Here is a 12083-nt window from a genome sequence, read left to right on the forward strand (position 1 = left end):
CTACCACCGTCACTTACGAGTTAGGATCAACTTAGTTAACTAGTCTACCACCGTCACTTACGATAAATTTAGTTAACTAAGAGCAGGGACGGAGCCAGAAACTTTTTCGCATGGGGCAAACTAAAATTTTTAATTGCGATGAATATTTATTCAATAGCTGATGAATCAAACTAAATAAACTAAAATTGATGTGTTTTAACAATATATTAAAAATAAAAATTCATAGTTACATAAGAGATAGGAAGAAACAAACGGTTAAATGGAAGGCGGAAAAGTTATCATATGTTTTAAGAAACACATGAGAAAGAAAATACTTTAACTTCAAAAGAAATAATAAAGGTAAACTTTATTATATCTATATTATGATTTACATACTGTCGTTAGTGACATTATAAAGCAACTCCTATTAATAAGTATATGCTTTGAAGAACTAGTTAGCAAAGATTTGATCAAAATAAAAATAATGAAGGCAAAAGGCAAAAGGCAAAATATGTAAGAATGTAGCATGCAAGATTCGAAACCCAAACCCTAACCTTAAGGAGGTGTTTGGTATGATGGAATGGAAATGGGAGAAAGGGAATGGGAAAGACTTCCCTTGTTTGTTTGCGACGAAGAAAGGGAATGAGAAAGGAGAAAGGGGAATCAATTCTATTCTCTTCATTCTCTACAAATTGTAAAGAATGGGTGAGAATGGAAAAGGAAAAAAAATAAATTTAAGATGTTATATGTAATAAATGTATTATTATTTAAATTATTATTTTTTATATATATTCATTCTCTGTGGGTACCAAACAACGGAATCCATTCTCTTTCCAAATACTCATTCTCTTTCTCACTATTTCCATTCTCTATTACATTTCCATTCTCTATGATTCCCTCCTACCAAACACCCCTGAGTTTACATGGATTCCACTAGGCTACAAGATAATTTTGTTTTACTAAACATCATTACTTATACAAGGGGCAAAAGAATAATATCTAAAATAAATACGTTACGTTTTCGAAACTTAATGGGACAGCTGCCCCCATGCTATATTCGCCCCTGACTAAGAGCATATAATCATCACACGTTCATTACACCTCACCTCATAAAGAAAACCTCAATTAAACCATTTTATTTTTTTCAAAAAAAAAATTATAATCTTCGAAGTTTGATACCTTATAGCTTCACATGATATGGATCACACCCATGTAACCTCGATCAACTGTTCATTCCCACATCACTTGGCTTGGTTGACATGACCTTCATCATCCCTTGTCCCCATCACAGCGTCACGTATGACCATTACACCAATTACAACATGAAACAAAAATGCACCACCTGTATGCATAGAACTATAGTTCGATACACACCATGACATATCGTGTATAAGTTGGTTACATTCCAAGGTACTAAACCCAATTTATAATGTAAATTGATTATGTTCTGTCTATTCAAGTTACTTAAGCCTCTTAAAACATACGTACTTACATGATGTTACTATTTTGTAAATGTTTTTCGGTCCCAGACTATATTAACTTAACAAGATTCATATTAAAACCTTTCATAAAACTTTATAATGTTAATCACTTGACCAATTAACAGTAATTTAATCTAGATGTTAATTACTATTAGTATAAAACAAGTATAGAGTAAACAAATAAAATAAAAAATAACTATTTAATCATAATTAAAATGAATAAATTTGTACATTAAGATTTACGAAATACAAATATATATATCTATTGAATTCATAGAGCACGAATATCTAAACAAGTCTACAAACCGATAAATCAAATATAAATACAACTTATCAGCTTTCATGGTTTATGATATCCAACATCATGTACAACGATCGAAATTTGAAATGGAGAAAATCATAACAAAAACTTATAATTATATTTTGAGAAATGATTTAATCTTTCCAATTAATTAGTTTAAAAATTATTCTAATAATGAAATGATTACGTATGAAAAAATAAAAGAATAAAATTAAAAAAAAAATTAGTAGATATACATTCTTATATTTTTAAGAGAATTTATCATTTTTTAAAATATTTTTTTACACTAATATTATCTATACTATATTATAAAAAGAATAGTCCTTTTTATTTTTGGTAATGACCGTAATGTTAAAAATATGTAATATTTTCACTTAACACCCCTTAAAATACTTTTATATACACTATCCTCCTAACATTAATGATTAAATTACACTGCCAGTCTTTTATCATTTAAAATATGTCCATTAACCTTTTACATCAATTATATACACAACTCACCGCCGCTCCACCACCAACAGTCGTACAACCATCACACCGTCGCCGCCACGATCACCGCCGCATAGCGCGAATACTGTGCTAGTAACAAAAATCTTTATTAGTTTCGAAACGCGTCCCCGCCTCTCTCTAGATCTTCTCTCTCGTGAATCTTGTCAACACGATCTTCTCCTCTTCTTGTTAATAATAATCATCTTTCAAACCCAACCCAACACACCCACAAAAAAAGCAACAAACTTTCATCAATTTCACCCCATATATCTATATCTATATATCTATTTATAAAGTTATAATTAAATGGCGGCTTACAGAGCCGACGATGACTACGATTATCTTTTCAAACTAGTCCTGATCGGCGATTCGGGTGTGGGCAAATCCAATTTACTTTCAAGATTTGCTAAAAATGAATTTAATCTTGAGTCAAAGTCAACTATTGGAGTTGAATTCGCCACTAGAAGTATTCGTGTTGATGATAAAATTGTTAAAGCTCAGATTTGGGATACTGCTGGTCAAGAAAGGTTTCATTTTTCATCCCTTTCTCTTATTTGTATATATATTATCTGTATCTATAGTTTTTTTTATATATAATTGTTGATGTTTTTTTTATTTAGTTTTTGGTGATTTAGGATCTAGATCTGATATATTTTATTGGGTTTATCTTGTTTTTAATTATTTTGATTAAAGTTTGTATCTTTTTAAAAAATTATGGTGTTATATAAGTTTGATATCGAAATGATGTTGGTTTATTTTTTTAAATAATATTGTGCACATTATAGTTTAGGATTATGATTTTGGACTTTAAAGGTGATTTGTTACTTAGAAATGAAATGAATAGATTATATTTATAGGTGCTGGTTAAGTATAACAATTCTAGATGTAGAATAAATAAGAAAGAAGGATATGACTACAAATGGCGATGTTGTGTGGGTTTGCGATCGTGTGCGTCACTTTTCATAGTAAATTTGATGCACATTTGACACGTGTCGTGTTCGTATAGACGTATTCTTTCTTATTTGTTTTACCATAAGGTTTGTTTTACTATAATTGACCCTTATATATGTACACTTTTGGAATCTGGTTGATGCTATATGAATATATGATCTCTTTGTGGTCCATTTTTTTCCCGTAATGAATTATATTGATTTAAGCGTTTAGATGTCGTACGCTTATAGGTATAGGTGATATACCATATTCTAGGATGAACAAGCGCATCTTGTTGATGAGTTGTGATAGAGAATAAGGTTACTTTGTTGGATTACTTGATACCAAAGGAATATTCAAGGAACCTTTACATCTTCTAATGGTACACTTGATGTATCCTTAATTGTATATACCTAGTGAATCATAGATTTGGTATAATCTAAACTACACCTTTAAAGGAACTGGTTATGGTTGATTTGAATTTGGGGGGACTAATTAACACTTCTGATCCCTTCTGAAATTATAATGCATAAAAAGTAGTTTAAAGCATTATCTATGAATAAACAGCCAGCTGATCTGCTGATGTATAAAACTAGCAGTCTAGTGTATTTTGTAAAAAAAAAATATGTGATGACTTAACTATTCAGTCACTTGGTATCTACATTCTACACTAATTGTCTTAAGTGAGACTTGAAACCACAACCTCTCGGTTGATGGGTTGCCCCAATACTGCTAGTAGTAATATGTGTGACATGATACTGTAGAATGTAGACAGTTTCATCTTTATCTAGGTCGATGGGTACCTGCTAGATCAAAAGACTTTTGGCCAAATAGCCCAATTGTTTTCCAAACATTAACTTGTGAGTTTTAATTTTATTTATATGGATACATAAATGGGCACGTAAAAAAAGGTAACAATGTGCGTGGATATTTCATATTTGGGGTTAGAAAGCCAGTTTGCACACACAAAAAGGATCAAGCCTTCTGTAAAATTTCTTGTATGTTAGCCGGTTTTCATGTCTCGGGCTAGAAAAAGTCAACATGGTAAATTATGGAAAGTATACCGATCAAGTAATATGGTCACATCAGATTCCCCTAAACTGAATTTAACGAAAGTTTGCTGCTTTTGTTTATGGGTTCTTTTTTTCTTTATGAAAGGTGAAGCCCTTTTGTAGGTGCAAAAAGAACTATATTGAAATTTGGCCAAACCTTGTCACCATGTTGTCAGTTTTAAATCTTACATATATGCATACTAGACTTATGTTCGCGCAATGCGGCGACGGTGGGGTTAGTGATGGCGGAGGTGGAGGTGGTGGTGGTGACGGCGGTGGGGGAGACAGTGGGGCCGGTAGTGGGGACGGTGATGGGGGCGACGATTGTGGTGAATGTAAAAGTAGTTGATGTTAAAGGTGGTGTTGTAGTTATATTAAGTGTTGGGGGATCTATACTGTAAATTATTTCATTAATGGTATTATAGATATATTAGATGTTTAATTTAGTGAATAAAGGAGAAGGGTATTTTTGGTTTTTCAAAGGTAAAAAGTTTAAGGAAAAAAAGGGTGGTTTGTTTTATTAGATAATATAGATATAGATATAGATATTAATAAATAAACTTCTACTTATTGAGTCTAAGCTTATGGTCATGACTTCTTGTATTGTGACTAAAGGTACCGTGCGATTACAAGTGCATACTACAGAGGTGCTGTTGGTGCTTTACTTGTGTACGACACTTCACGCCACGTTACTTTTGAGAACGTTGAGAGATGGTTGAAAGAGCTACGGGACCACACTGACCAGAATATTGTGATCATGCTAGTGGGAAACAAGTCCGACTTACGACACTTGCGTGCAGTCCCCACAGAGGAGGCAAAGGCATTTGCTGAAAAGGAAAATACCTATTTTATGGAGACATCAGCTCTTGAGGCGTTGAATGTTGAAACCGCCTTTACTGAAGTGCTTACACAAATACATAACGTGGTTAGCCGAAAAGCACTTGATGCAGGTAACGATGCTTCATCTTTACCTAAAGGGCAAACCATTAATGTTGGATCAAAGGATGATGTCTCTGCTGTGAAGAAAGTTGGTTGCTGTTCTGCTTAAAATGTTTTAAGGTGAAGAGTAAGCATTTTAATGCTATATGAACTTATTGGGGTTATATGTGTTCTGTTCAATCGTTAATTGCAGTAGAACATGTACAACATATATGTTTGAATGTTTTTTAGGATTTGAGACAGTTATTTTTTTGAAGTAAATCTTGAATATTTCTGGAAGGGAGTTTGATCCTGCAAATTTATTTATAGGGTTTAATTGAACCACCAATGGTCTTGTCGGGTCTAAGACTTTTTAAGTAACATGTGATTTCTACGATTTTTTTGTAATATTTAAGAGACCATTTGTTTGATATAGAATGACTCATGGTACTGTTTCATTCTTTGCATTCTGAGTACATATGTCGTAAACCGTTTTCTTAACGAAGCAAAATCTCCTCGTGGGGGTTCTTAGTTTAATGCAAGACATAACTTTGACTACAATGACTATATGTATTAGATTTTAAACCGTAGACATAAATCTGATTACATATTTACATTTAGTCAATTATGTTTCTGACAACTAAACATAATTCATACACATTGCCGATAACTTATGTATCTTTTGTCATTGATTATACTACTTATACATCTCATGACCATCCAAGATCAGCAAAATGTAGCTGATTACTAAGCATTGAATTTGTAACAATCCGATTTATTAACACCCCTGGACAAAATTTTGTAATTTATCTTTGGACAAAAATAAAAAGTGATTAATTTAAAAAGACAGATTTATTTTTACATTACTAGTTTATTACATATATCAGATGACCATCAAATGTCAAGCAACGTGTACATGCATACAAGATATTTGAGCTTATAATTAACCAATATAAACACACATACCCCTACTTTTATCGTATAATGGATAATGAGATATGGATATGATCACAACCGATCCGTATCCAATCAACCCAGTAGAAATTAACATACGCAATAATAACGAATATAATAAAGATATGAACTACACAAAGCACGAAGGATATGAAAATCAGCAATACCTTGTAGATAGTGTACACAATGTACACGAGAAAGCACCAGTAGAACCATGCTGTTCCAACTAAGGAGTGGGCACTGCTTGAATGGATTGACCACCATGAATCAAATGGCTATTGCTATACACCACTGAAGGGTCATATATCGCAGAGCACTAGTGGCTCTAGTCCTTTCATCCGGCCATCAATCATAGACGAAGAACTTGAACTCTTATATGCACCATTAGATCCGTCCAAAACCAGGCTTACATTCACTCTTTCTAACCATGGCAGAAAAACTACCTACCTAAATCCAAACCAATAAATGGTGATCTTTTATGGTTATAAGACTTACAAAGACATTGTTCATATGCTATTTTCAACAAATTTTCAGGATCAGACACACCACTTAAAACAAGACGAGCTGATAGAAAGCTTTGGATCACATCAAAAAATTATCCAGAAAACAAATCAATGAGCATGTTTCACAGTATATTAGAGATGCGGGTTTCGCAGACGTATTTAAAACCAGGTTCCACTTCTTGGACCATGGTCTTGTTACCGCAAATGTTTAAAAGTGGGGTCATGAGACGCACACATACCACCTTCCCGTGGAAAAAGCGACAATAACCTTGCAAGATGTGCAAATTTTGTGGGGTTTATCAATCAACGAACCCGTTGTAAGCTGCATGTGGGAATCATTGGATTCATATTAATAGATGTATTAATGCCAACTATGGTTGGGTTTTTTTCCTAAGTGATTTAGAAATCAAAGACGGTAATAAAACATTCCTATTTTTATTTTTATAGATATTATATTAAGAACAAGATTATTTTTCCGCGTAATACGCGAGTATAGTTATTACATTGTAAAATTTATAAATTTTTGTTAAATTGCTGAAATTTTTCAAAGTTTGAAAATTATTATTTTATCTTTTTAATATAAAGCAAGCTAAGTAATTGAAAAAAAAATAACAATAACTTTACAAATTAACTACATAACTCAAGTACTAAAATTTAAATTAAATTATCAAAAAAGAAAAAAAATATGTGATTGCTTGTCTAAATTATAAAAAATATATATATATAACTTTAAGCACAACATCAATCTTACAAAGAAAAAACAAAGAAAAAAAATTATCACAATATCACATTGCATTATGTATTGCTCAACCAATATTAATGTTTTTTTCTATAACCTAACATATCCATTTAATATATTGTGTGGGCATCATGATCGTTGCAAAAATTATAAAACTTAAATATATACTTATCAACTTAAAAACCAAGATATATATGAATTTAGTTAAAAACCAAGATATATTAATGCCAACTATGGTTGGGTTTTTTTCCAAGTGATTTAGAAATCAAAGACGGTAATATAACATCCCTATTTTTATTTTTATAGATATTAGGGTTAATTACAAATTTAATATTTGAACTATACCTCATTTTGTATGTTTCATACCCCACATTTATTATTTACACTAATCATACCTAAACTATCAACTTCTTTACACAGAATGCCACACATTACTCGAAAAATTAAAAATGGAGATGATTATGATTTTAATGATTGTTATGATTGAAGGTGTATATATATATATAATACATATTTGGGGATGGTTATATAAGGCTATTTGACAACTAAACTTAGGTGAAACATTCACATACTAAATATTTTCTTATACTAAAAATTCATGGGGCCCAAACATTTATTCGTTAAACATGATATATTAAAAAATTAGTATGTGAGGATTTTCACATTTAAGCTTAAGTGTCGTACAACCTTATATTCATTTTTCCCTACATATATATGTGTATATATAAATACATCTACTAGTACACATTTTTATTCATGGATTATAATTACTCTTTTAATATAGTTGGAAATATACTATGAATTTTCTTAATGTCCTTTCCCATGTGATGGTTACCTTTCAAGCAACATTTACAACATTACCAATTTGAGTGGACCCCATATAATGGGATCTTACATAGACTTCCAGAAGACGGTATAGTAGACAGTGAAGTCATATATGGTATACTCTGGTTCGATGATTTTTTGGAGTACTATAGAACCGCATGTTGCTTACCGTGTTACGAGAAAACTTGGTTTCATACAAGATAATCCAATGAATGTGTTGATGTTGTCACCACTCCAACACAAAGAAATTCATGATACTACATGTATCGGAAAAACCACTACATGCGAAGTACATTAATGTTTGGGACCAGCGATACGAAAGGATCTTTCACGGACAGTTAGGAGTTCACACCACTCCTAATTACATGCAGTAATTATAATCCATGAATAAAGACAGATGTGTATTAATATATATATATATATATATATATATATATATATATATATATATATATGTGAAAAGTGAATATAAGGTTGTCTGACATCTAAGCTTAGGTATGGAACCCCTCACATACAAATATATATATATATACACACACACATATATATGGGAAAAGGGAATATAAGGTTGGGCTCGCATGATATTTATGGTTTAAAAAATTAGTATGTGAGTGTTCCATACCTAAGCTTAGATATCTGACAGCCTTATATTACCATTGTGAGAACCCCTCACATACCAATATTATATATAATTAACACTCAGGTAAGAACACCCTTAAAATAAGAACACTGTGAGAACACTTAAAAACATCATTTTGATGCATTAAAAGTCTATAAAACTAACATAGTGTATAAGTACATTATTTAATTGTTTAACAACATATTGATCCGTTAAAATCAAAAAAATCATGTTTTTGTTGGATGAATCCATTTTGATGAAATGCATCTAAGATAGATGCACAAAACAAAAAACATGATTTTTTCGATTTTGATAGATCTATGTGTTGTTAAACACTTAAATAATTATATTTAGTTATAAACTGTGTTAGTTTTATGGACTTATAATGCATCAAAATGATGATTTTAAATGTTCTCACTGTGTTCTTATTTTAAGGGGTTCTTATTTGATTGACTTCCTATATGTATGTATATATAGGAGGCAAATCAAATAAGAACACCCTTAAAATAAAAACACGGTGAAAACACTTAAAAACTTCATTGTGTACATTGAAAGTCCATAAAACTAACATAATGTATAACTAATTATCATTATTTAAGTGTTTAACAACATATTAGTCTGTCAACATCGAAAAAACCATATTTTTTTTATTTTGTACATCCATCTTAGATGCATATTCATTAATATGATGCATACAACAAAAAAATATGATTTTTATTTTAAAAATATTTTTACCGGAGTTTAGCCCGTATACATATACCTATAATAATCCATGATGTGACTACGTACATATTCGAGAGTGGTTTTAAATAAGAGGTAATCAATAATTATTACAATGATGGCAAACATGTGTGATGTTTCTATAACAATAACAATATTAATACTCTTAACAAAACTTAATAAGCCGAAACTGACAAAGCAAGACATGCCACGTCACATATAATATTATATCTAATATATATTACTTGTCCGTATCCACATTATTGTTAGAAATCGAAATCAAAAATCAAAATCAAAATGACAAAATAAAACAATGGGCCAACGAGAACGATTGACGATGAGTAAGTTGTTTGGATAACGAAAAGCATAAAAGGTGGCCCAATTGTGGATAACCTGAAAGTTTGATTGTGGGGCTTGTTTAAAAAATTCAAAATCCATGCATCTTTTTTTTTACGTATTATGTTGATTAAATTAAAAAATTCTATTTCACAATCTTTTTGAATTTTTACGATTTGGTTTCCCTGATCTGGCGATTCTAGAGGTTCAAATGGAAAAATCAAATTAATATGGGTTGAAACAAACCAAAGAGGAGGATTTGGTCTTAGACTCTTAGTTCGAGTTAGATTAAATCAAAAAAACCAATTTAAAATTAGCTAAATTCATTTCAAAATTTTATTAGTAAATAAAAAGTTTAATAAGAATTGAATCATTTTACATCATTAAGTACTTAATGAAAAAAAAAATTGTATTATTATAACCATTAATTAGAATATTTAATCCTCTCTGAGAGTAAATATCTCAAATTCAATACTTAAAAAAAAAAGGTAAATTGGGGGAACTCTAGCTCCGGTACTACAATTGGATATCTATCGACTCAACCCGTAAGAGTCATATGATGCCGGTACAATATCTTTATCCTAATCCCCACATGATCTAAACACCCCAATGGATCAAACCTGCGTTTTGAAACGTCACATGAGCCTAGAATTCATTGATAACAGATATCTTTAAAAAATTGCAATTTTGTGTCAAGGGGGGATCGCATTTTCCATAACCGCTACTAGGCCAACTTCTAATTGATAAAATTCAATATTTACTTACTGTTAAAGGTATATATTGAAATTTCTGATTCAGTCAATGTCGTTAGGCTTTGGTCACAAGAGGTTATAAACTAAAATTTCACAATAGCCATAGTTTTTTTAAATAAAAGTTAATTGGACCAGAGTGTTATAGTTGTATACCGATCAATGCCATGTGTTAGGAGTAGTACTCTTTTCCTTATTATTTAATGTGACATATTACTCGTCTACATACCAATCCTCAATTAAGAGTTGAGAACGAGTTATAAATTCCATTTTTGTTACAAAAATAGGTATTTTTAATTTTCGTTCACATTAAGCTTGCGTGTCTATATACATGTTGATTTCATTAATCACATGGAAATCTATAAATACTAACAAGATGATGAACCATTGGGGTGTTAGCCAAGTGGTCAAAAAGTTTTTCACAATGTGGTTTTTTCCGGGGCATTGCCAAGAGTCGAATCGACGTAGGCGTACTCGCGTGTGAGATGTTAGCCATTTATCTGTTGCTTTTAGAAAAAAAAAAACAAGATGATTAGACAATTGAATACATAAATGATATATATTGACATATACAAGTGAATTGCGATCATTTTTGACTAAATTCCATCGTATCTGGTTTAAATTCAGCTGCCACGTCTAACGTCTTGATACACGTAGATTGTCACGTTGTTAGAAAATCAATTAGTCATTAGATGAAAGTATAATTTACTTTCCTGTAATTACCCATTAATTTCTTGACGATAAACTCCACATTATTTATTCGCCATTTGCAATATAAAAATCGTATTCTATAGTTCTACGATAGACAAACGACAATCATTGGTCTATTTTCAATGCTCAATACATACAACGGACCCGGGCCCCTACGCTGGTTTAATTATGCAACCAGAAAAGTAATTAAGCCCAAAAAGAACAAAGTGAAGTGGTCAAAACCAAACTACATTAAGGAGCACCCCACCCCACCACACTTATATGGACCAGCCTAGTCATGTGCCCATGTTCCTACTTGCGTATGAACATCAAACATGTATCAAATGGATCATTAACAACTTGAGGTCTAAACTATAAAACAACTTTTTGTATGCATCTATACTTATAATATTATACTGTATAAATAAAGTATTGAGCTTGTTTGTAATCTATTAATTTTCAATATTGATAGTTACATAGTGAGTATATATTTGAGTTAATTGCAATATTGTTCCCTATGGTTTGTACATTTTAGAAAAGGGGTCTCTTTTTAAGAATTGTTGCAATGAGGGTCTCTATTTTGATAATTTTTTTGCAAAATTGGTCCAATTTTGACGAAACCGTTAAAGGGGGCAGTCAAGTGTGCATGTGTGCGGGTATTTACGTACTTTCCACCCCACAGAGACCCTCATTGCTAAAATAAAAAAAAAAACATAAGAACCAAACTTGCAACTTTTTTTAAAATCCAATATTAAATAATACCTTTTAATTTTTTCATAAAAGCAAAAATCTTATTAA

General features: G+C 31.2%; 1 protein-coding gene across 1 annotated transcript; it reads left to right on the top strand.

Moving 5' to 3' along the window:
* Positions 1 to 2403: 2403 nt before the first annotated feature.
* LOC122599587 (ras-related protein RABA1f-like) lies at positions 2404 to 5450 on the top strand. Its single transcript, XM_043772116.1, has 2 exons — positions 2404 to 2777; positions 4848 to 5450. The coding sequence occupies exons 1-2, from the start codon at positions 2557 to 2559 to the stop codon at positions 5278 to 5280; spliced, it is 654 nt and encodes a 217-aa protein (XP_043628051.1). The 5' UTR covers positions 2404 to 2556; the 3' UTR covers positions 5281 to 5450.
* Positions 5451 to 12083: the final 6633 nt, after the last annotated feature.

The sequence above is a fragment of the Erigeron canadensis genome, chromosome 5 (assembly GCF_010389155.1).
Source record: "Erigeron canadensis isolate Cc75 chromosome 5, C_canadensis_v1, whole genome shotgun sequence".
Classification (NCBI taxonomy): Eukaryota; Viridiplantae; Streptophyta; class Magnoliopsida; order Asterales; family Asteraceae; genus Erigeron; species Erigeron canadensis.